We start from the raw sequence: 25,731 nt of genomic DNA on the forward strand, positions 1-25,731 counted from the left end.
AAAAAAGACAAAGTGGAGCTGTGGCTCAAGTGATATAGTGGTAGCCTCAAGGAAAAGAAGCTCAGGGAAAGAAAGCTCCCAAGCCCTAAATTCAAGCTTTGTGACTGACACACACACACACACACACACACACACACCCAAAAAAAAAAAAAGAGAAAGAAATTAATCTGCTTCCACTTAGAAAACAAATGGGTTGAAGAGAGGTAAATTGCTGGCTCCTGGGGGGCTACCACCTACTGAGCCACAACTCTACTTCCAGCTTTTTGGTGGTTAATTGGAGAGTCTCACAGACTTTCCTACCAGAGCTGGCTTCAAACCACGATCCTCAGAGCTCAGCTTTCTGAGTAGCTGGGATGACAGGCGTGAGCCACCAGCATCCAGCCACTTAGGAATTTTTTTTTGGTTTTTCTTTGTCAGTTGTGGGGCTTGAACTCAGGGCCTGAGCACTGTCCCTGAGCTTCTTTTGCTCTACCATTTTGAGGTACAGTGCCAATTTCAGTTTTTTAGTGGTAAATTGGAGAGAAATCATTCATGGACTTCTTGCTGGGGCTGGCCTTGAACTGCAATCCTCAGATCTCAGCCTCCTCACTAGCTAGGATTACAGGTATGAACCACCAGCACCCAGCCATCTGGGCGTTTTTGAAGCCCAGTGTCTCTCACTGTGTGTCTGAGGTAGTCTTAGTAATAGGGTAATGCAGTGAATTTTTAACAGAATACCCAGTAACTCCTGCCTGTCTATTCTATCAATACAGCACTGTCCAATACTGAGAATGTAGATATGCACCACCTGGGCAGGAAGGCATCTTGCCAGCTTCCCCACCAGGGCCTTCTCTCTGAATTACTATGTAATCTGTGAGGGATACTCTCAGACTATCCCCCCCCCCACCCCCACCTTACCTCAATATAGTTTGAGCATCCACTGAGGAGTCTTGGCCCACTACTCCTTCCACATTTGTTACCTGGTATTCTCACATCACGTGAGTGCTTTACCTTTCCCTGAGTGTGTACTTATTATATCTAAGGACATTTAATGTAAAAATAAATGGCATGAAAAGCACAATATATGCATGTCTGAAATATCATGGAGAAACTCCTTAGTGTAATCAGTACACATTAAAAATTTTTTTAAAGAGTACAAGAAAGTAAAGCAGGCTCCACTGAGGGAAAGTGGTCTGGTACCAACAGGAAAGGGGTGACCAAACAAGGGGGGAGTAATTGAGGATGAAGCAATGAAACCTGATGAAACAGGGAGAAAAGAGTAGGAAAAAGTGACAGAGGAGGTGAGACTCATTGGGATACCCTTATACAAGTGTAGAAATGTCATAATGAATACCCTCCTTGCACAACTAATATATGTTAACAAAGATTAACTGGCCTAAAACATACCATAATAAATATGAACTCAGATTTTTCTCCTAATCAAATTATAATCCATGACTACTGTTTCATTTCCTCTTGTGAGGCTTGGGATTGAATCCAGGACCTTACATTTGCTAGGCAAGTGTTCCATGTCAATGAGCTATAGTCTCCGCCTACTGTTACTTATTTTAATCTCAAATTGTACCAGCTGGAAGCTATAAAGCCTATTAGCTCAGTATGGAATCTGTCTTGAACAAAGAGTGGACTTGGTTCTCCCTCCTGAAGTCTTCAATCTCTCTCTCTCTTTTTTTTTTCCTGTCGGTCGTGGGGCTGAGTGCTGTCCCTGTGCTCTTCAGCTCAAGATGAGCACTATCACTTGAACCACAGTGCCACTTCCAGTTTTCTGAGTGGTTTATTGGATATATGAGTCTCATGGACTTTCCTGCCTGGGCTGGCTTTGAACCGAGATCCTCAGATCTCAGCCTTCTGAGTCACTAGGATTACAGGTGTGAGCCACCAGCGCCTGGCTTCAACCTCCTTCTTTACAAATAGATATTGCCTGTTTCTATTTGCCACCTTCCTGCATCTGTGGACTGTATTCTAGATGGCTTCTTTGGGCCTATTCTCCAGCTCACTAAATATCTCTTAGCTATGTCAAGTCTTTGAAACTTTCCCTCTAAGTATTTAATTCTAATTCTATTCTTCATTTTGAGCTTTTGAGTTTTGTGAAACCTATATGCTTTACTCGTGTTCAGAATTTTATTCCTTAAGCTTAAATTTTTAAATATTCTGTTTCTTAAATCCTGATGCCTGGGGCTGGAGCGTAGCTCAATGGTAGGCACTTGCCCAGCATGTGTGAGGTAGAGGGTTTGATCTTCAGCACTGCAAGGGAAAAAAAATCTGACATCCAAAGTTTCTGTGGGTCTGATTCCACTGCATACTGCTTCCACACACGCTCAAGCAAGGAACCGTGCTTCCTTTAGTGTAGCGCATGTTTGTCTGTTTCCAGTGGTACTGGAGGCTAAACTTGGAACCTTACCCTTGCCACTAAAGCCACACTTCTAGCCCTTCTTACTTTAGTGTTTTCAGTTAAGGTCTCATCTCTCTGCTTGGAACTAGCCTCAGACCTCAATCCTTCCACCTCTGCTACCCAAGGAGCTGAAACTAGAGGTGTGTACCTGCACCCATATCTAGACAAGTACTTACGTTTATTTCCCTGTGAGCTGTTTCTTTTCTTAGATTTTCCCAGAAATCATTTAAATCAGAGAAAAGAATTGCTCCAAAGAGGATTTTCATTTGCTTCTGTCCAATGGTGAGGGAATGCCAGCCAGGAATCACTTACTAAGCTTTCCTCTGATGGTGGCTCTGACCCTGGCTGCTGTGAGTGCTGCGGAAGATGTCTGCCTTCAGAGGGCAGCAGGAATGCCGCTGCTTAGGGCAGGTGAGGAGGGAAGACGTCACTGCTTTTATTTGGTGGCCCACGCACGTCCTTGGGAAACCGAGCTCCATCTTCTCACCCCCAACCCACAAGGTTCTCATGTAGAGCTAGGCCTAGCACTCTGCTTCCCTGCACCACTCTGCCCTCACTTGCCCAGGGCCTTTTCTTAGGATCTGGAAGATGCTTTACAAAAATGCCTTCATGGGACTTTTTACCTGTTTGCAACAAAATGGTGAGTCCGAGTGACTAATCACCACGTTGCCCTTTCCATTCAGCTTCCCCCAGACCTCAGTCTGCCAAATGGTGCCACTTTCAAGTCAGAGGCCACAGCTTCAACCCCACGCAGTGCTGCCTCCCCTTGTTCTCACCACTTCAATCTATTGAATAAGAATCACTGCCAGGTGCCAGTGGCTCTCGCCTGTCATCCTAGTTACTCAAGAGGCTGAGATCTGAGGATCACAGTATGAAGCCAGCCTGGGCCGCAATAAAACTACTCAGAAAAAGCCAGAAGTAGCATTGTGTGCTCAACTGGTAGAGTGCTAGCCTTGAACAAAGGAAGCTCAGAGACAGTGTCCAGGCTCTGAGTTCAAGCCCCAGGACTGGCCAAAAATAAAAAGAATTACTCCCACTAGAATCTCTTCATTGCTGTTCCCTATCTGTCCCAGGGGATTCTAATTCCTGGAATTCCAGTACAGGACAGGCTCCCACCAACAGACATGCAGACCCTTACCTGAACACATTTCACATTGATGCCAGGACAGACAAACTTTCTCCAGATCAGGTTAGCTCTGCTATCTCCACAGGTGATGGGGTATACAATTTCAGCCTCCAAGTTCTCCCCCTCTTCAGCCATCTTCACTTCTCACGAGCGAATTGATAAGAAAGGACAAAAACAGAAAATCAGTTACAATCTTTCCAAAGAGTTTTGTGCCAATACAGAAAGTAGTTGCTAACATGGGAGCCAAAACTAAGATCCAGGAAGATTGGAAACAGAGTCATGGTGGGGAGGGGTTCCCAAGAGTCCCAGTCAGAGTTTCAGGCAAATGTACAGAATAGATTTAGCTGTTAGAGTAACAAATGACAGACATTGACTAATTCCATGGAACTATTGGTCAACTAAGGACACCTAGGGAAATAAAATTAAGTTTTGGTAGAAAAAATGGTAGTAAAATTGGGTCTCAGCACCCAAGGACCTTTAATCTGGGCAGAATCCTACAGGTGTTAAAAGAACACCTGGTATCATTCACTGATAGTCACAGCAAATAGACAGGGGTGGTGACAAAACAACAAACCTAAAAGGAGAGAAAGCGAGAAGATTTGGGTGAGCCCTCTTCGTCTTTCCCACCAGTCTGGTTGTCACCAGACTACATGCCCCACCTGGAAAGACCCAGCCTGACCTCCACACACTGGGGAACAGGGCAAGAGAAGCCTTGTTGGTTTTGGCTGCTACATATCACAATCACAGGATTGTTCTGGTCCTCCAGCCACAAAGCACACAGAAGACAGGCTTCCCGCCTAACATGGCTTCCTACCTAATACCGCTTCCTTGAGCTGCGAGGTGGCTGTGAAGGCTGCTGCAGCTGCAGCTGCTGCATTCTCTGTCTCCATGTTATCTTCTGTCAGGTCCCCCCTAATAAACAGTGAGCGGAAAAGAGACCATCAGGACCCCTGAGTACCCTTCCTGCAGCCAGTGGCACATTTAGAGTACTTGTGTTAGGTCATATCTCATTGGAAACATTTTTTTTTATACTTTTCTAACCTTATCCAAAATTGTAGATACAGAGCCAAGGGATGATGTGCAGACCGTGCTATCTGGCTCTGTTCTCTGTTCCATGCTTGGCTGTCCCTAGTGCCCAGGCAAGTGAAACGAGCCTTAAGAGATTAATGGAAGCCGGGTGCCGGTGGCTCACACCTGTCATCCTAGCTACTCAGGAGGCTGAGATCTGAAGATCTCGGTTCAAAGCCAGCACAGGCCGGAAAGTCTGTGAGACTCTTATCTTCAATAAACCACTAGAAAACTGGAAGTGGTGCTGTGGCTCAAGTGGTAGAGCGCTCGCCTTGAGCTGAAGAGCACAGGGACAGAGTTCAAGCCCCATGACCGACAAAAAAAAAAAAAAAGAGAGAGAGATTAATGGGAGCAACAAATCCTTTCATGGGAATTCTAAAACACTGTTTCTTTCTTCAGCAAAGTTTTTATATTCAGTATAATGATTTCATATTGCTATACAAACTATCAGAAAACTTTTTTATTTTTGCATCACTGAAACATAAACCTAGAACTTTGCATATGCTAGGTAAGCTCTCCACTGAGCCACTTCCTCAGCCTGGAAAATTTTTGAAAGAGTAAAATATTCACCACGGCCTTATACCAAAATCAATGATGGCTAAACCAAAAGTAAAGGAAAATGTAAAACCATAAAAGTAGTAAAAGAAAAAAAGTATTATTTCATCAATTATAAAGTAGTAAAGGGTTTTTTTATATGATTCAAAAAGGATGTTTTGACTTAAAATATTAACTTTCAAAAAGAAAAATACCATAAATATATATATTTTTTGGTAGTATTGGGGTTTGAACTCAGGATTTCATGCTTGCTTGGCAGATGCTCTACTGCTAAGCCAACATCCAGCCCTTTTTTTGTACTAATTATTACCATTGTTATTTATTTATTTTTGGGTCCGGTCATGGGGCCTGAACTCTGGACTTGGGGCTGTCCCTCAGCTCTTCAGCTCAAAGCTAGCACTCTACCTCTTGAGCCACAGCTCCACTTCCGGTTCTTTTCTTTTTGCTTATGTGGTGCTGAGGAATCGAACCCAGGGCCTCAGGCATGCAAGGCAAGCGCTCTACCACTGAGCCACCTTCCCAGCTATTATTATTATTATTATTATTGGCCTCCTGAGTACCTAGGACGACAGGTGTGAGCCACCAGTGCCCAGCTTGCATTAATTTTTTGGGGGGGAGGGGGGGCCAGTCATGGGCTTGAACTCTGGGCCTGGGCGCTGTCCCTCAGCTTTTCAGATCAAGGCGAGCTCTCTACCACTTGAGCCACAGTGCCATTTCCGGTTTTCTGGTGGTTAATTGGAGATAAGAGTCTCATGGATTTCCTGCCTGAGCTGGCTTTGAAACACGATCCTCAGATCTCAGCTTCCAGAGCAACTAGGATTACAGGCATAAGCCACCAGCACCTGGCTGTATTAATTTTTTTTTGTCTGTCATGGGGCTTGAACTCTGGGCCTGGGCCCTGCCCCTGCGCTTGTCAGCTCAAGGCGAGCACACACTACCACTTGAGCCACAGCACCACTTCCGGTTTTCTGGTGGTTTATTGGAGATAAGAGTTCCGTGGACGATGGGCTGGGAAGGTGGCTCAGTGGTAGAGCGCTTGCCTTGCATGCACGAGGCCCTGCATTCGATTCCTCAGCACCACATATGCAGAAAAAGCCGCAAGTGGCACTGTGGCTCAAATGGTAGAGCGCTAGCCTTGAGCTGAAGAGCTGAGGGACAGCGCCCAGGCCCAGGGTTCAGGCCCCACGACCGGACCCCCCCCCCCAAAAAAAAAAAAGAGTTTCATGGAGTTTCCTGCCCAGGCTGGCTTTGAACCATGATCCTCAGATCTCAGCCTCCAGAGTAACTAGGATTACAGGCATGAGCCACCGGTGCCCAGCCAGCAATTTTTTTTTTAAAGAACAACTTGGGGAAAATATTTACAACACAAAGAAGACAAACATCTCATTTCCTCCTATTATGTAGATAGCCTGGGTCTACAGATCACAGAGGACGGTCAGTTAAAGGCTAAAAGCTGAGAGGCCTGAGAGACCTGTGGAAAGACTGCTTGTTTATTTCTGCCAAAAGACAAATAAAGACTACAAGCAGAGTCCGGGCTCCGTGGGGAGAACCTGCCTAGGATGAGTGAGGCCCTGGATTCCAGCAGAAGACCACCAAAATAAATAAACAGGAAAAAGAAAAAAAGAAGCCCTACAACTGAGATATATCCTCTACCTAGATGGTCCAAAGATAGAAATATCACCATGGTGTGTAATGGAAAAGGTCAGCAGTGGGGGGGAGCGGGGGGAAGTCCAGTCACCTGTGAGACTCCTAAGGGCACATGTAGTGTCTCCCAGAAAGGATTGTGTGTTGAGATGTGGTCTAGTTGAAGGAAGGAGATCACAGGGGCTGTGCCCTGGAAGACACACTTGGTCCCTTCCTGTCTCTCTCTGCTTCCAGCCTCCGTTAGCTGAGTAACAGCCTGCTGTTAGGCAGATCCACATCCTCCCACCATCATGGCTATTCAGCTCCGCCCAGAAACAACACAGCCGGCCATGGTCTGAAACTGTCAGCAAAAATAAATCTTTCTTCCTCTTAAGTTGCTTTTCTCAACTATTTGTTACAGCAATGAAACACTAACATAGCAGAGCAGGGAGCTTGCCTAGCATGAGTGAGCAGTAGGCTTGAACCCTACCACCACAAAAGAAATAGACAGGAAAGGAAAGGAACCACACCCATAAGGGGGTAATCTGTCTATGACCCAGCACACTCCTAGAGATCAATCACACGATAATCTCTCTACATACACACAACAATGAAACAGGAAATGAAACAGGAAAAGCTTTGATTTCTGGAATCTGAGAGGAGACGTAGATTGGGCACCCAGTTCGTGACAGCTGAGTATGGGATACGTCTACTGTTCTGTGCATACTTGGAGGCACCTGCAATGGCCATGGACACCCTCCATGCCTCCTTGCCTTCCTCCAAACCTCTGGGCCTTACAGAGGCCTCTGGGTGCCAGCACTCAGGGACCTGGAGTAACTGGGACCTAAGCCAACAGGACATGTCAAATTCGGGACAGCACTTGCTTTAGAAGAAGCCAGCTAGGGGGCAATTCCTGATCAGAACCTAGAAAGGGAGGCAGCTTGCTCAGGACTGGGAGTAGGCAGCAGGCCCAAAGGTAGAACATGCCTGGTAGACAAAGTCCCACTGCAGAGTCCAGGTGAGATGAAGGAAGCACTTCAGATTCTTAAACAGCAAACTACTATAGTCAGATTAGTATTTTATACAGAACAGTGTGTCAAGAGAGCAGAAGACAGGCTTTAAGGAGAAGAAACCAATGCTAAGAAAGCAGGTTAGGATACAAGGGTGAACCTTAGTGGCAGAGTAGATTAAAGGTCAGGGGACATTGTCTCAAGGGAAGAGGACCTGGAGATAAGTTGGCCCTAAAGTGGAGGGCAGTAAGGACAAACTATAGTCCTGGGAGGAGGCTGAGCAGAGCATGCAGAAAGAAGTAACGGGACACCAGCAGGACACCCAGCTGCAGTCTGGTTGCAGACTCTGGCCAAGGTACAAGCAGCACACTGAAGAACTGAGCCTCTGAGCAGCTGAGGGACTGCACAGGAGATCCTGCCTACACACCATATCCAGAAGCAAGCCTCTGTGGCCCTTCGGCCCTGACCTACTCTGCCACATAATGGCTCCAATGGAAAGGGAAGCTATTCTGGCTGAATTGGCTGCTTTTTGCATACGTGTGTATCAGTACTGGGTCTTGAACTTGGGGCCTTGCATTCTAGTTGGCATTTTGTTTTGTTTTGTTATTATAAAGGAATTACAGTTACATGTCAGGTAAAGAGAACTTTTTTTTTTTCCTATCCTGGGGCTTAAACTCAGAGCCTGGGCACTGTCCCTGAGCTTCTTTTGCTCAAGGCTAGCACTCTACTACTTGAGCTACAGTGTCATTTCTGGCCTTGTTAGAGATAAGAGTCTCTGAGACATCCTAGCCTGGCTGTTCCACACCTCAAATCTCAGATCTTCAGCCTCCTGAGTAGTCACTGGTGCTGGCTGGGTTGGCTGCTTTTAAACTTAACAGGAACCACAGAGGAGCCCTCACTTGATCTCATTACTCCACTGCTGCTGTGGCTGGATAATGCTCCATTCTGCAAAAATGCCTGAAGCAGGTGATTTTCAGAGTGGGTTGCAGTTAGCAAAGAGCTCAGGCTCAGCCCAGACTAGGGATCCCTTGGTGGAAGCCCTAGAGAAGTAAAGGATCATTGGGAAGATGAGGGTGATGTGAGAAACACAGGGTCCACGGAAGATAAATATGATACAAAAGGCAGGGACATCAAAATTCAACAAAAGCAGAAAGCCAGCCACCAGGAGAGGCTGTCTGCGGTGCTAAATGCAGTGTGGATCGCAACACGTGCTTAGAAAATACCACTGAGGGGGCTGGGAAGGTGGCTCAGTGGTAGAGCGCTTGCCTTGCATGCATGAAGCTCTGGGTTTGATTCCTCAGCACCATGTAAGCAGATTTTTAAAAAAAGCCAGAAGTGGCACTGTGACTCAAGTGGTAGAGTGCTAGCCTTGAGCTGAAGAGCTGAGGGACAGCGCCCAGGCCCCACGACCGGGCGAAAGGAAGGAAGGAAGGAAGGAAGGAAGAAAGAAAGAAAAGAAAAGACCACATAAACAGAAAAAGCTGGAAGTGACACTGAAGCTCAAGTAGTAGATGCTAGCTTTGAGCAAAAGAAGCTCAGAAACAGTGCCCAGGCCCTGAATTCAAGCCCCAGGACTGGCAAAAAAGAAAATACCTTTGAACCTGCTAGAGAGAGCCCTGGGGAGACAATGGGCACTGAGAAGGCGCCAGGGACAGGAAGAGGAGGCCACCGAGCAGGCGGAGAGAGCACAGGCCACGCCGCACAGACAGGAGGCTTTGGGGTTCTCCAGACCGTCTAGACTACTTCAGTGCCACAGTGAGCCCCACACATCCGCAGTGGGCGGGCCTCAGGTCAGAGCCACCCTAAGACAGCGGCTAGCATCTTAGAGGACATGAGCAGTGGGCATTCCTGATCTCTTCTCTGAGCAGCTGATGGTGCCATCCCATCCGCTCATCACTCTCCCTGCCTCAAGGTTTTACCTCAAGTCAGGTCAGAAATTGGAGTTAGTCGGGCGCCGGTGGCTCACATCTGTCATCCCAGCCACCTCAGGAGGCTGAGATCTGAGGATCATGGTTCAAAGCCAGTCCAGGCAGGAAAGTTTGTGAGACTCTTATCTCCAATTAACCACCAGAAAACCAGAAGTGGCGCTGTAGCTCAAGTGATAAGAGTGCTCATCTTGAGCTGAAGAGCTCAGGGACAGCACCTAAGCCGAGAGTTCAAGCCCAACGACTGACAAGAAAGGAAGGAAGGAAAAAGGAAGGAAGGAAGGAAGGAAGGAAGGGAGGGAGGGAGGGAGGGAGGGAGAGAAGGAAGGAAGGAAAAAGGAAAGAAGGAAGGAAGGAAGGAAGGAAGGAAGGAAGGGAGGAAGGAAGGGAGAGAGGGAAAGAAGGGAGGGAGGGAAGGAAGGAAGGAAGGAAAGGAAAGGAGGAAATTGGAGTTGATTAGAAATAGGGAGAGAGAGAAAGAAAAAAGGAAGGAAGGAAGGAAGAAAGAAAGAAAAAAGAAAGGAAGGAAGGAAGGAAAGGAAAGGAGGAAATTGGAGTTGATTAGACATACAAACGTGGACTCTGGCCTTTGGGACACACTAAGAGTTACTGCAAGGCCAGTGTAAGGGCCCAGGGGGCTTTGGGAACTCAGAAAGGAAGCTCCTCCCTGTCCCCACCGAGCCACAGCTGTGTACCATGCAAAGAACAATGACAGAACTGAAACATGTGTCCTGCATGGAAAACAACTTATTTCCTTGGAGGAAATAAGTCAGGAGTGGGAGGGGGAGACAGGAAGTCTCTGCAGGCTGTTAGGGGTCAAAAGAGAAACACAAGCCAGGCCACAAGCAAATATACGGCCAGTCTTAGATGACAACGGCTGAGGAGACCAAGGCGCTGTGTGCAACAGGGCAGAGGTGCACCCACAGGGCTGACCGGTGTCCCCAGGGTAGGACTACAGCTTACAGCTCAATGGAAAGGGTCTACTTTACTTAAAGGTGAGGCATTTTGTTCTCTGCAGCAAGTGGCACTCACATGGCACCACAGTGGGCAGAAACAGCCTTGCCAGGCTTCATACATAAAGAACATTCCAGCCGGGCGCCGGTGGCTCACGCCTGTCATCCTAGCTGCTCAGGAGGCTGAGATCTGAGGATCGAGGTTCAAAGCCAGCCTGGGCAGGAAACTCCACTAGAAAACCGGAAATGGTGCTGTGGCTCAAGCGGTAGAGCACTTGCCTTGAACTGAAGAGCGCAGGGACAGCGCCCAAGCCCAGAGTTCAAGCCCCACGACCGACAAAAAAAAAAAGAACATTCCAAGTTTCCTTCAAATGTTCACCAGGAAGAAATCAGCTCCCACAAACTAGTGCATATATAAATCTAGATAGGTAGGCAGAGCGATCAAGGTATATGAAGGATGACAGAGATAGAGAGAGAGAGAGAGACAGACAGACAGACAGACAGATAATGTCTTGAGTCAAATCTTGACTTCAGTTGGAAGGAGAGTAGAAACAGCTCTTCACTGAAAAAACAAAAACAAAAACCAACCCTTCCATCTTTCAAGACAGACCTATCTCAGAGGATTATGGTCCAGGGCTGGCACTAGAAAAAATCATGAGGTACTATTTATCGGAAGGGTAGTGAGGGGGAAACTAAAGCAGGCAAAGAACATGGCTTAAGTGTTAAGAGTGCTCACCTAGCATGCTCATGGCACTGGGTTCAAACCCCAATAGTACAAAAAGGAGGCCTGCCTCAGAGCCTTAAAGAAGCATACACCGTCCCTCCTGCTTTTTTGTTGTTGTTGTTGTTGGTCGTGGGGCCTGAACTCTGGGCCTGGGCACTGTTCCTCAGCTCTTCAGCTCAAGGGTAGCGCTTTACCACTTCAGCCACAGTGCCACCTCTGGGCTTTTCTGCTTATGTGGTGCTGAGGAATGGAACCCAAGCACTCTACCACTGAGCCACCTTCCCAGCCCTCCTTCCTGCTCTTGAAGGAACAAGCCATGATAGAGCAGAGCTCCAAGCACCTGGCACTGAAGTCTCCTCTGATCCTTCACGGCTCTTCCTGGCAAGTGGTGAGCATTTCCTACTCTCCATGTGACTGGCAACCTCTGGCCACTTTTGACCGAAGGACAGGAAAACCCTGCAGCTCCCACACCTGCTGCTGGACCCGTTCACCATGAGGACACCCCAGGCAGGGTTCTGGTAAATGGGAGCCTCATGCAGGCCAGTGCCCCAAGTATAACGTGAGAGCCAGGCCCAGCAGCCAGGCCTAGGCCAATTTATCAACAAGCACAGGCTGCTTCTCACCACTGAGTCTGTGGTGTTTGTCACATAGCAACAGTGGCAGACACGGTGCTGGGGTGGGTACTTAGAGTGGCAAGGAGTAGTCAGCAGAGGCTAGGATGAACAAAAGATGGCTATGGCCATAAGGCCAAAGGTTAGAGGAATTTAGAAGGCAGAAAACACATCTTATATGTGTAAAGAATATCTCAGGCAGAATGCAGAAGGCATCAACAGGTTTTGTTTTTGGGTCCAGTTGTGGGGCCTGACCTCTGGGCCTGGGTGCTATCCCTCAGCTCTTCAGCTCAAGGCTAGCGCTCTACCACTTGAGCCACAGCACCACTTCTGGCTTTTTTCTTTTTGCTTATGTGGTGCTGAGGAATCGAACCCAGGGCCTCATGCATGCAAGGCAAGCGCTCTACCACTGAGCCACCTTCCCAGCCCCATCAACAGGTTTTTGTGAAATCAGATGATTATGCTCTTGAACGCCAAACATAAAGGGTGTACAGAAGAAACAAACTACTTCACACCTCCAGTGATCACTCTCAAAGTGAAAAATGGAAGTAGAGAAAACCAAACCCGGGTGTTGTGTGGGTCTCTTCTCAGCCTTCATAGTGAAGGGACCCAAGAACCCTTAGGACCCTACCCTGACAAGGGAGAGGCCCACATGTTGTCTTTTTTTGTTTTGTTTGGTCAGTCTTGGGGTTTAAACTCAGGGCCTGGGTGCTGTCATGAGCTCTTTTTGCTTGAGACTAGTGCTCTACTACTTTGAGTATTCTGGATTTTTCTGTATATGTGCTACTGAGGAGTCGAGCCCAGGGCTTCATGTACTGGAGGTGGCACTGTGGCTTAAGTGGTAGAGTGCTAGCCTTGAGCAAAAGAAGCTCAAGGACAGTGCCCAGGCCCTGAGTTCAAGCCCAGGACTGGCAAAAAAAAAAAAAAAGTGCCGGAGAGATAGTTCAACTGATAGAGAACCTGACCAGCAAGTGTAAGACCCTAAGTTGAAACTCTAGTACCACAAAAAATAAATATGAGGGCTGGGGAGGTGGCTCAGTGGTAGAGTGCTTGCCTTGCATGCATGAGGCCCTGGGTTCGATTCCTCAGCACCACATAAACTGAAAAATCCAGAAGTGGTGCTGTGGCTCAAGTGGTAGAGCACTAGCCTTGAGCTGAAGAGCTGAGGGACAGTGCCCAGGCCAGAGTTCAGACCCCACAACTGACAAAATAAATAAATAAATAAATATGAGCTGAAAGCCCTCATTCAGCTGCTGTTTTAAATGGAATATTCCAGAAACAAACCATTAGTTTAAAAAAATCCCAAGTCCTCTGGGAGGCAGAGCAAAGATTCAACACAGCCCCTCCCCTGTCCTGCTGACTGCCCTGCGACCTGGATCTCAGGAGCCACTACGCCAGATCCTAGCAATCTTACCTATAAGTGGCCAAAAGAAGCACACATTTGGTCAAGTGTGAGCTTTGCGGCAACTAATACTTAATTTTTCAGACAAAAGCTGAAAAAGATAACACAATTTCATGAGGAATGTCAAGAAAGTCACGGGCTTTTCAACTTTCTAACTTCCTTTATATTCTCTTCCTTTTGTTCTTTTTAAAATTGTTATTATAAAAGTGATGTACAGAGGGTTACCATTTTTTAAGTCAGGTAATGAGTACATTTCTTTTGGGGCATGTCACCTCTTCCTTTGCTCTCTCCCAGTTTTTCCCTCCCATCCCCAACCACAGTTGTGTAATTCATTTTCAACAGTCTGTCTAGTGAGTACCTCAGCTCCATTTGTTCACCCTTTGTCCCTCCAGATAAATGACAAAAAGACAAAGTCTTTCTTTCTGTTTTGTTTTTGGGTTTTTTTTGTTGTTGGTGGTGGTTTTTGTTTTTTTGGTCAGTCGTGCTTGAACTCTGGGCCTGGGCGCTGCCCCTCAGCTCTTCAGCTCAAGGCAAGTGTTTTACCACCTGAGCCACGGTGCCACTTCCCATTTTCTAGTGGTTAATTGGAGATAAGAGTCTCACAGACTTTCCTACCCGGGCTGGCTTTGAACCTTGATCCTCAGATCTCAGCCTCCTGAGTATCTAGGATTACAGGTCTGAGCCACTGGTGCCTGGCCAAAGTCTGTCTGTCTTTCTTTCTTTCTTCCTTCCTTCTCTCTCTCTCTCTCTTCTCTTCTTACACTTACTAGGCAAACACTCTACCACTTGAACCATACATACCATCCCCAGACCTTCAAGTTCATTTCTTGAACACGGACTCATAAAAATGAAATCACCCCTACTATTCTAGTTATCAAAAGGGAAACCAAGCAGCCATGCTGAGCAGCTGAGGCATCACTCCATAGTCGGCACTGATCCTCTTATGAGATACCATTTACTCTTTACCCTGGTGCTTTAAATATACTGGGTTTAGTCTGAGAATCTCACAGGTAAAGAAATGCTGGAGCTTGCCCCTACACTTGGCACATCAGCTATGCCAAAATAACCCGACCTAGCCCACACCAGGACTGATGGTCAGTCTTACCCGTGAGCAGCCAGGTTTGTTGTTACCAGCACTGTCTTCACCTCCTCCACACCACTGCCGTCCACCGCGGTGTCTGGAGTTGTCACAACCACCACCTCCTCCATGTGGACACTCACATCAGGGGTGGCCATGGCTTCGTGGAATAGGATGCCCAGGATTAGCAGTGACACCCCTCCAGGGTCCCAAGTCCTGGGGAGACAAGGCAGAGTTACAGCATGGTCCACTTAACTGTTCCACAGAGCACCCAGCTTAGTGGCAGACCACATGCCTAGCACATGCAAGTCACAGGTGTCAATTTCTAGCACAAAACAAATGAAAAGCCGGGTGCTGGTAGCTCAACACCTCTAATCCTAGATACTCAGGAGGCTATCTGAGGATTGCGGTTCAAAGCCAGCCTGGTCAGGAAAGTACATGAGACTCTTCTCTCTAATTAACCACCAGAAAGCCAGAAGTGGTGCTATGGCTCAAGTGGTAGAACTCTCTTCTTGAGCTGAACAGCTGAGGGACAGCGCCCAACCTCAAAAAAAAAAAAGCAAACGAGAAGAATTTGCTCACATGGCACTCTACAGATGGCTTCTCTCAGTAACAGCAACAATCCTCCAGCCCTCCAAGTCCCTTCCCACTGCTCCCTGACAAGAAGCAAAACAGGAGCTACTCCAGATTGGCTTGTCTGCAGTAGTGCAGCACCACCCAGGGACTCCGCCGTGGATGCCCACATTCCCACGAAGTTACCACCCACGGACTCTACTGTGGATGCCCACACTCCCACAGAAGTCATTACCCAAGGTTTCCACCATGGATGCCCACGCTCCCACAGAAGTCACCACCCACGGACTCTGCTGTGGATGCCCATGCTCCCACAGAAGACCACCCATGGACTCCGCTGTGGATGCCCACAGTCCCACAGAAGACCACCCATGGACTCCACCGTGGATGCCCATGCTCCCACAGAAGTCACCACCCACAGTCTCCGCATGCTCCCACAGAAGACCACCCACGGTCTCTGCCGTAGATGTCCACGCTCCCACAGAAGACCACCCATGGTCTCTGCCATGGATGCCCATGCTCCCACAGATGAAACCACCCACGGATTCCACTGTGGATGTCCACACTCCCACAGAAGTCACCACCCACGGTCTCCGCACGCTCCCACAGAAGACCACCCACGGTCTCCGCCGTGGATGCCCACGCTCCCACAGAAGTCACCACCCACGGTCTCCGCCATGGATGCCCACGCTCCCACAGAAGTCACCATCCACGGTTTCCGCACGCTCCCACAGAAGACCACCTACGGTCTCCGCCATGGATGCCCACGCTCCCACAGAAGTCACCACCCATGGTCTCCACACCCTCCCATAGAAGTTACAGGGCTGCTTGACTGCAGAGGAAGATCAGATGCTAGGGTGACTTATCCAAATGAGCACTCTCTGGTTGCTACCTTTCCTTCTTTTCCCTCTGTATCTTCTGACCAAAGTCAAAGGGGAGACTGAAGCCCAGGACTGAGCATAGGTTCAGAGAGAAAATACCCAAGAATCCAGGTGCCAGTGCCTCATGCCTGTAATCCTAGTTATTCAGGAGACTAAGATCTGAGGATTGCGGTTTGAAGCCAGCCAAAGCAAGAAAGCCCATAAGATTCTTATCTCCAATTAAACCAAATAAGCCAGAGAAAGAGCTGTAGCTCAAGAGCACTAGACTTGAACACAAAAGCTCAGGGACAGCACCTAGGCTCTCAGTTTAATCCCCAGGATCAGCAAAAAGAGAAAACACCCAGGATGTCCTTTCTGTGGCCTGGGGAAAAGAAAGGAAATTAACTCAGGACAGAAAGAGACAAATGCCTTGGTCTGGTTTGTTTTCTGGACTAGGGATTGAACACAGGTCTTTGTGCACATTAGACAATGCTTATTCTCTTTGCTGGTCCTGGGGCTTGAACTCTGGGCCTGGCGCTGTCCCTGAGCTTCATTTACTCAAGGCTAGCACTCTACCACTTGGGTCACAGTGCCACTTCTGGCTTTTTCTAAGTAGTTTATTGCAAACAAGAGTCTCACAGACTTTTCTGCCCAGGCTGGGCTTCAAACCGTGATCCTCGGATTTCAGCCTCTTGAGCTGCTAGTATTATAGGCGTGAGCCACTGGTGCCTGGTGCCCATTTTTAATCATTACCTTTTTTTTTGGCTCAGTCATGAGGCTTGAACTCTGGGCCTGGGCGCTGTCCCTGAGCTCTTCAGCTCAAGGCGAGGGCTCTACCTCTTGAGCCACAGCACCACCTCTGGTTTTCTGGTGGTTTATTGTGGAGATGAGTCTCATGGACTTTCCTGCCTGGGCTGGCTTTGAACCACAATCCTCAGCTCTCAGCCTCCTGAGTGTCTAGGATAACGGTGCCCAGCTAGTTATTACCCCTTTTTTCCCTGCTGGTCCTGCCTTTGTTCCAGCTCTGCCACGGCACCCAAGTCAGGAGAAGAGGCTTCCCTCCTGACTCCAGGTGGAACTCTGGCGTAGGTCCACACACCCTCACTCCCATCCCATCCTGGCCCAGGGAAGATTCAGTCACAAGATGCTGACACATATGTAACAACCACAGGGCAAGAAAAAGCACTGTGGATAGGAGCAAAGTGTGCACACGGCTGCATGGGAGCACACGGACCATCCTGGGACAATCTACCTGTGGTCTTAACCCTGCATGGCAACCAAAGGCTTCGAGAACAGAGAGGGCAGACCACACTCACCCCTCAGACAGACCCCACAGGCAGACCCCCGACGGTGTCCCCACAGGCTACAGCCAGAAGAACTGCAGAGGCCCTGAAAACTGAACTGAGCACCACACAGGAGGGGTTCAAAGTGCTCAGCCAGCTGTGTGTGGTGGTGCGTGCCTGTAATCCCAGTGCGAGGGAGGTTTAGATAGTAGAATCACAAGTTCCAGGCTAACCAGGCAAAAATAAGACCCTGTCTCAACAAGACAAAACAAAACAAAAACAACACTCAGGCACCACTGGCTGGGATCTGAGGACTGAGCTTCAGAGACAGCCTGAGCAGACAAACCTGCAAGATTCTTATCTCCAATTCGCCAACAAAAAGTTAGAAGTAAATGTATGGCTCAAGTGGTAGAGCATCATCCATGAGCTAAAAAGCCAAAGGAGAATATGAGGTCCTGAGTTCAAGCCCCAGTACCAGAAAAAAAAAAAATCAGCCTGACCAGCCAGGTCTAGCTCTTCCTATAATAGCAATGCTAGCCATGAGACTGAAACAAGACTCAAGTTTCATAGCATAACACTCAAATTATCTAAGCATAATACAGAATTGTATGATCTACAATGAAGCCAGCATAGTCTAACTCTCAAGGGAAAAAATAATCATGAGAAATCCCCTTCCTAAATGAAGAGAGAGGATGGCTGAGAAAGACATCAGGAAAATAATTCCATTCATAATTGCCTCCAAAATAACCTCATGTTAGGTATCAAACTAGGAAGTGAAAGACTTCTATAAGACCTTAAAAACCAAACTAAAGAAGACATCAGAAGATGGAAAGCATCTCATGCTTGTGGACTGTCAAAATATTGTAAAAATTATCATACTGCCAAAAACAATATACAATACCATGCCCATTGAAATCCCATTATAATTCCTCACAGAATTATAGAAATCAATGAAAAAAAATCATACAGAGGGAGAAAATACCCAGAATTAGAAAAGCAATTCTAAGTAATAAGAGCACGGCCGGAGCTATCACAATACCAGACTTCAAGTAATATTACAGAGCTGGGCTCTGGTGGCTCACACCTAGCTACTCAGGAGGCTGGGATCTGAGGATCGCAGTTCAAAGCCAGCAGGAAAGTCTGTGAAAATCTTCTCTCCAATTAGTCACTAAAAAAGGGGGAGTAGGGGGAGAAAGAAGAGTTGTGGCTCAAGTGGTAGAGTACTAGGCTTGAGCAAAAAGCTCAGGGACAGTGCCCAGGCCCAGAGGTCAAACCCCAGGACTGGCCAAAACAAAACAAAACAAGTTAGGAAGGCTGGGAATGTGGCTTAGTGGTAGAGTGCTTACCTAGCATGCATGAAGCCCTGGATTCCATTCCTCAGTACCACATACACAGAAAAAGGTGAAAATAGATCTGTGGCTCAAGTGGTAGAGTGCTGGCCTTGAGCAAAAGCAGCTCAGAGACAGTGCCCAGGCCCTGAGATCAAGCCGCAGGATTGGCAAAAAAAAAAGTTAGGAGTTAGAGGCATGGCTCAGTTAGGAGAGCACTAGCCAGCAAAAGTGGCAGGTACTGAGGTCGAGTCCTGGTCTCAAACCTAAAAAAAAAAGAAAACCAATTATACTATAGAACCATAGTAACAAAAACACCATGGTACCGGCAGCAAAACAGACCCAAAGGTCAATAGAACAGCATAGAAGATCCAGAAATAAAACCACACACCTACAGCCAATTAGTTTTCAACGAAGTAAAAGCCTTTCAACAAGTGATTCTGGGAAAACTGGGAATTTATGTACAGGAGACCAAAGCTGGACCTGTATTTCTAATTAAAAAAAAATCTCTATCCTGTACAAAAATCAACTCCAGTTGGATCAAAGAGCTCAAAGTAAGACCTGAAACTGTAAATCTACTATAAGAAAATATGTAGCCGGCCAGTGATTCCATGCCTTGAGGTGTCTGCGTGTTCACACCCATTGTTCTGCTGGCCGCCCGCCTGTGCAGGTGGCCCCTGCCCTGCCCTCCATGGGTCTGGGTTCCCAGGGCTGTTCCAGATAACTGCCAATGTCACTGAGGCCCCTGTCCTGTGGCCCTGGGCCCAGGCTCCATTAACCTAAATGTAGCTCCTTAGCGCTAACCTAGGAACCACCGCTGCCTGCAGAGGGGCTAGGCCCCCCAAGCCCTGGCCCCAGGCCTAGGTCCTTCAGCATTGAACACTTCCTTGCTTTTTTCACATGTTTTATGGAATTGTTCACATGGTTTGAAATAATAAAATGTAGAAAGAAAGAAAATATGTAGCCAGGTGCCAGTGGCTCACGCCTGTCATCCTAGCTACTCAGGAGGCTGAGATCTGAGGATCATAGTCCAAATCCAGGCTGGCCAGGAAAGTCCATGAGACTCTTATCTCCAATGAACCACCAGAAAACCAGAAGTGATGCTGTGGCTCAAGTGGTAGAGCACTAGCCTTGAGCTAAAGAGCTGAGGGACAGTGCCCAGGCCCAGAGTTCAAGCACCATAACCAACAAAAAAAGAAAAAGAAAATACAGGAAGTGGTGCTGTGGCTCAAGCAGTAGGGCGCTCACCTTGAGCTGAAGAGCGTAGGAACAGCACTCAGGCCCAGAGTTCAAGCCCCAAGACCGACCAAAATCAAAAAAAAAAAAGAAAATACTGACTAGGACTCCAGATGCCCAGGGGACAGGAATTGAAAGATAGAACTAACAATAGTAAATTAAAGAGTTTATGCACAGCAAAAAAAACACAAACAAACAAACAGTCACAGAGACCAAAAAAAGAGGGATTCCATAGAATGGGAGAACATTTTTGCTAGTTATTCAGCAGATAACAGATTAATATCCAAAATATACAGAGAACTCAAAAAAGTAAACAGCATGAGAACAAGTAATCCAACCAACAAATGGGCAAATAGTTCTCACAAAAAGAAATACAACATCCTTAGCCATAAAGGAAATGCAAATCAAAACTACACTAAGATTTCATTTCACTCCAGTCAAAGTGGTAGCCAAAAAAAAACCAAAAAACACAAATGCTATGGAGGATATGTGGAAAGAAGATCCTGATACACTGCTACACTGCTGTGGGATGAAAACTAATGCAGCCTCTGAGGAGATCAGTGTGGAGGCTCCTCAAAGCCTAAAAGGAGGTCTTCCTTCCAGCACCACTGGGCATATCTCCAAAGGAGAGAAATTAGTACACAAGAAAGACACCTGCATATACATGTGTGCCACGATGTTTACAACAACCAAACGATGGACTAAAGACTCCCAACAACAGATACATGGATAAAGATGTTGTGAGAAAAATGTTATACATAATATATATATGCACAGCCAGGCACTGGTAGCTCATGTCTGTAATCCTAGCTACTCAGGAGGCTGAGATCTGAGGATCGTGGTTCAAAGCCAGCCTGGGCTCAAAAGTCTTGAGACTCTTATCTCCAATAAACCACCAGAAAAGTGGAAGTGGTGCTGTGGCTCAAGTGGTAGAGCACTTGCCTTGAGCTGAAGAGCTCAGGGACAGCACCCAGGCCCAGAGTTCAAGACCCACAACTGACAAAAATAAAAAAAAATAATAATAAAAAAAAATATATGCACATATACACCATGGAATATTTTATATAACCATAAAGAAAAATGAAATCATTTCATTAAGACAAGCTCTCTATTTGTTTTTGCTCATATATGGAAGCTAGACCTAAAAGATACATATTCATGGACATATACATACCCATATACCCATATACTTATACAGTTAAACCCAGAATAAATCAAGCTAAGAAATTACTCAGGAAGAACAGTGAGGAAGAATGGAAAAGAAGGAGGGTAAATAAATAACTTTGTAATATACTGCAAGTCTGTATGAAGAAAGCATTGAGGGTATGGGAAGGTGGCTCAGTGGTAGAGCGCTTGCCTTGAATGCATGAGGCCCTGGGTTTGATTCCTCAGCACCACATAAGCAAGCCCCACAACCAACAAAAAAAGAAAAAAAAAAAAAAAAGGCATTGAGAAACTCAATGAAATGAGGTTGTGGCCAGGGTGCCAAGCGGCAGAGGGGATGGGAAACAGACGGTCGGTGGGTGGGGACTAGCGGGAGGGGTTGGACTAGTGGGAGGATAAAGGAGGTTGAATACTGTCAATAGGTTATTCGCAATTATGAAAACAAAACTCGGAAATACGTTGGGGATGCTCTATTTGGGGGGGGGCAGGGAATAGGGCAAGGAGTGTAACAGAAGGGGTGAGATTGATTGGAAAACAGTGTATACGTATGTGAAGATGCAATAATAAAACCCCCTCTGTATAAGTAACATAAGCTAATAAACAACATGCCTTATCATAGGGGAAGAACTTAAGTGACTGGATTCTCATCAGAAACAATGAGGCTGGAAGACAGGAAACTTTTTTTGGGGGGGGCTCCTGGACTTGAACTCTGGAAGATTAGTGCTCTACCACTTGAGCCATAGCACCAGTCCCAGCCTTATTTGAGTAGTTGACTGGAGATAAGTTTCAGAGACTTTCCTGCCAGGGCTGGCTTTGAACCGAAATCTTCAGATCTCAGCCTCCTGAGTAGCTAAGATTACAGGCGTGAGCCACCTCATAAATAAATATATTTATTTTGTCGGCTGTGAGGCTTACACTCTAGGCCTGGGCACTGTTCCTGAGCTCTTCAGCTCAAGGCTAGCACTCTACCACTTGAGCAACAGTTCCACTTCTAGCTTTTTCTGTTTATGTGGTGCTGAAGAATCGAACCCAGGGCCTCATGAATGCGAGGCAAGCACTCCACTGCTGAGCCACCTTCCCAGCCCCACTAGTTAATATTTTTAACTATATTAAAGAAAACAAATTCAATTCCCAACACTGGGGCAACAGAGGAAGAGATCAAGTATAAAAATAAATGTTAATCTAGGAATCTGCAACATTGAAATATCCTTTAGCTAAAGGCAAAGTAAAGACATTCCATGTGAAGGGAAATGAAGAGATCACTCACAAATGGACTCTAAAAGAAAGGACAATGAAAGTCTAGAAAATAGAAAAGTAGGGCCTGAAGCTTCAGTAATGAAGAGCTATGCAAATGGGAAACTCAACAATTTTCTCAAGCTAGGCCCAGCAGCACGTGTCCATGTGTCATTTATCTTAGGAGACTGAATCAGGATGATCACTAAAACCCAGGGGTTCAAGACCAGCCTAGACAACATAGAGGGATCCTGTCTCAAAAAAACAAAAGCAAAAAGCCAGATGCCAGTGAATCACGCATATACTCCTAGCTACTCTGGAGGCTGAGATTTGAGGATTGTGGTTTGAAGCCAGCTCAGACAGGAAATAAGACTCTTCTCTCCAATTAACCACCAAAAAGCTAGAAGTAGAGCTGTGGAGAGAACTCAGGCCAAGTTTCAGTCCCCACAACTGGCACACACATGCACACACAAATGACTATGTATAGCAGCTGAAAGTACACTTACAACAAACACTATCAATGAGGGGGGGAGGGGTATGCTGTATAATGCCAGTTAGATGGGCCAACATTGTGAATTTGAAAAGCAAATGTTGGAGGGGATGTGGGGGGAAGGAACCCCACTGCACTGTTGGTGGGAATATAAACTAGCATAACCACTCTGGACTTCAGTCTGTAGATTCTTCAAAATCTTAACAGCCCTCTCTACAACTCAGCCATACCACTCCTGGGCATCTATCCTGAGCATCATGAGCCAGAATATGATAAGGACACCTGCACATGCATGTTCATCGCTGCCCCATCCACAGCCAAGATATGGAAACAGCCCAGATACCGCACAATAGGTGAGTAGATCCAAAAAATGTAGAACCTACAGGGCTGGGAAGATGGCTCAGTGGTAAAGTGCTTGCCTCACATATATGAGGCCCTGGGCTCGATTCCTCAGCACCACATAACCAGAAAAGTTCAGAAGTGGCTCTGTGGCTCAAGTGGTAGAGCACTAGCCTTGAGCTGAAGAGCTGAGGGACAGCGCCCAGGCCCAGAGTTCAGGCCCCATGACCAAAAAAAAAAAAAAAAGCGAAACCTATATACAATGGAATTAGAATAAAATAACATGTTTTGCAGGGGAATGGATGGAGCTAGAACAAAGTATGTTAAGTGCGGTAAGCCAAGCTCAGAGAGACACACAGCACATGTTCTCTCTTGCATGCAGAAATTCAATCCAAAATACACTGGAATATGATAAACTACACAGGATTCTAGATAGTCACACAGTGAGACCAAAAAAAGAGAGAGGGGTAGGGAGATTCAGGGAGAGAGGGAGAGAGGGAAAGAGGGAAATAGGGAGAGGGGGAGAGAGGAAGAAGAGGAGAAGGGGAGAGAGGGAGGGGGGAGAGAGGGAGGGTGAGAGAGAGGGAGAGAGGGAGAGGCAGAGGGAGAGGCAGGCAGAGGGAGAGGCAGAGGGAGAGGGAGAGGGAGAGGGAAAGGGAAAGGGAAAGGGAGAGGCCACTGTCTAGGTACTAGTGACTCCTGCCTATATTCCTGGCTACTCGGGAGTCTGAGATCTAGAGGAACAAGGTTTGATGCCAGCCCAGGAAATTCGAGTCCACCTAAAAAAAAAAAAGAAAAAAAAAAAAAACAAAAGCAGGACTAGAGGCCTGGCTCATGTGACAGAGTACCAGTTCAGTTCAGCAAATATAAGGAAGGCCCCGATTCAAGCCCTAGGACCACCAAAGTTTAAAAAAAAAAAAAATACAGGGGCTGGGAATGTAGATTAGAGGTAGAGTGCTTGCCTAGCATGCAGGAAGCCCTGGGTTCAATCCCTCAGCACCACTTACACAGACCAAGCCAAAAGTGGTGCTGTGGCTCAAGTGGTAGAGTGCTAGCCTTGAGCAAAAAAAACCTCAGGGACAGTGCCCAGATCCTGAGTTCAAACCCCAGGACTAGCAAAAACAAACAAACTCATGTCCACTTGAAAATTTGTATTTTTTTTTTTTTCAAATTTTCCTATCAGCTTTATTCACAATAAACAAAACCCCAAACTGACCATGTATCATTAGATTCATGAAAAGCTATTGTATATTCATGAACAATACTCACAGATAAAATAGAATGAATTGGGACTGGGAAGGAGGCTCAGTGGTAGAGTGCTTGCCTTGTATGCATGAGGCCCTGGGTTCGATTCCTCAGCACCACATAAGCAAAAAGAAAAAACCTGGAAGTGGCGCTGTGGCTCAAGTGGTAGAGTGCTAGCCTTGAGCTGAAGAGCTGAGGGACAGTGCCTAGGCCCAGAGTTCAGGCCCCACGACTGGATCCACCCCCCAAAAAAAAAGAATGAATTACCAATACACAAACAGCATATATGAATCTAAAATTATGAAAGGAAGAAGCTAGACAAGAGTCTACTAATCTACTTGCCTAATTTTTTTATTTGTATTGTTTTTGTTTTTTTGTTTTTTTGGGGTTCGGTCGTGGGGCCTGAACTCTGGGCCTAGGCACTGTCCCTCAGCTCTTCAGCTCAAGGCTAGCGCTCTACCACTTGAGCCACAGCGCCACTTCTGGCTTTTTTCTTTTTGCTTATGTGGTGCTGAGGAATTGAACCCAGGGCCTCATGCATGCAAGGCAAGCGCTCTACCACTGAGCCTCCTTCCCAGCCCCACTTGCCTAATTTTTATAAAATAGTACAACAGACAAAAATAAATCTAGAGTAACAACAAATCAATAAATACCTCAGACCTGAATATGATAAGTAACTATGAAACTGGACGTTGGCCCTGACTTCTAGAGGATTAAGGGCTAGGCTTTCCAACTCAGAGGCTTATAGCTCTAGACTCTGAGAATCAGAAACTCAGGGCTCCAAATCCTCAACGTGGAGGCTTTCGGTGCTCTGGATAAAGGCTTACTGCTCCAGGCTTGGAGTAGCAGCAGCCCAGGACACTGTGTGCAGGTAGTGTCACAGCTCTGAGTTTCATTTCCCGGCCCTGTCATTCTCTGGAGCTCTTCCGGCATCCAGTTCTAAAGTACCTGGCCTTCTGCAATCTGGCTCTTTACAGACCCCTGCTTTCCATAATTTTAGCCCCCTCTCACTTTCCTAGCACTTCAGCAGTCTTCAATTTCTGCTCCCAGCTATTCTCTACAAGATTTTTTAGTTGGCTAATTATTTTGTAGTATTGGGGTTTGAACTAATGGCATCATGCTTGCTAGCTAGCCCTCTACCACTCATGCTATACCTCTAGCCCTTTTCACTCAGGTTATTTCCGAAATACAACCTCACTTGTATTGGCTTGGTGGGGCTGGCCCGGACTGTACTCTTTCGATTTTGCCCTTCCCACTACAGCTGGGATAACAGATGTAACAGATAACTGCCTATCCGGCCTTCTCTGCTGAGATGGGGTCTCGTGGTCTCTGGAGCTCCCCGTGGGCTGGCCTGGAGCCACAGTCTCCCAACTCCAGCTTCCTGAGTAGCTAGGATTACAGGTGAGATCCACCACATCCAGCTCTCTGGAAAGCTTTAGCTGCCTGTGAGCCACTGAGTAAGCTTCAGGCCTATAGCCTCTAAGTCCTCAGGGGCTTAAAACCTTGGAGTCATTCT

At 46.8% G+C, this 25,731-nt stretch overlaps 1 protein-coding gene across 2 annotated transcripts in view; it reads right to left on the reverse strand.

The window, feature by feature from the left end:
• The window catches only part of Gmeb2 (glucocorticoid modulatory element binding protein 2), a 49,167-nt gene that overhangs the window by 13,591 nt on the left and 9,845 nt on the right, over positions 1–25,731 (reverse strand). The window contains exons 2-4 of one of the 2 annotated variants that reach the window (XM_042672281.1): positions 14,492–14,680; positions 4,330–4,427; positions 3,528–3,655 (exon numbers count right to left, since the gene is read on the reverse strand). In XM_042672281.1, coding sequence (XP_042528215.1) covers positions 3,528–3,655; positions 4,330–4,427; positions 14,492–14,622 — 357 coding nt within the window. In that variant the 5' untranslated portion in view covers positions 14,623–14,680. Of the gene's footprint in view, positions 1–3,527; positions 3,656–4,329; positions 4,428–14,491; positions 14,681–25,731 lie in introns of those variants that run through there. The other variant, XM_042672282.1, reaches the window with a different exon arrangement.

The sequence above is a fragment of the Dipodomys spectabilis genome, unplaced genomic scaffold, assembly GCF_019054845.1.
Source record: "Dipodomys spectabilis isolate Male_0828 unplaced genomic scaffold, ASM1905484v1 ptg000692l, whole genome shotgun sequence".
Taxonomy (NCBI): Eukaryota; Metazoa; Chordata; class Mammalia; order Rodentia; family Heteromyidae; genus Dipodomys; species Dipodomys spectabilis.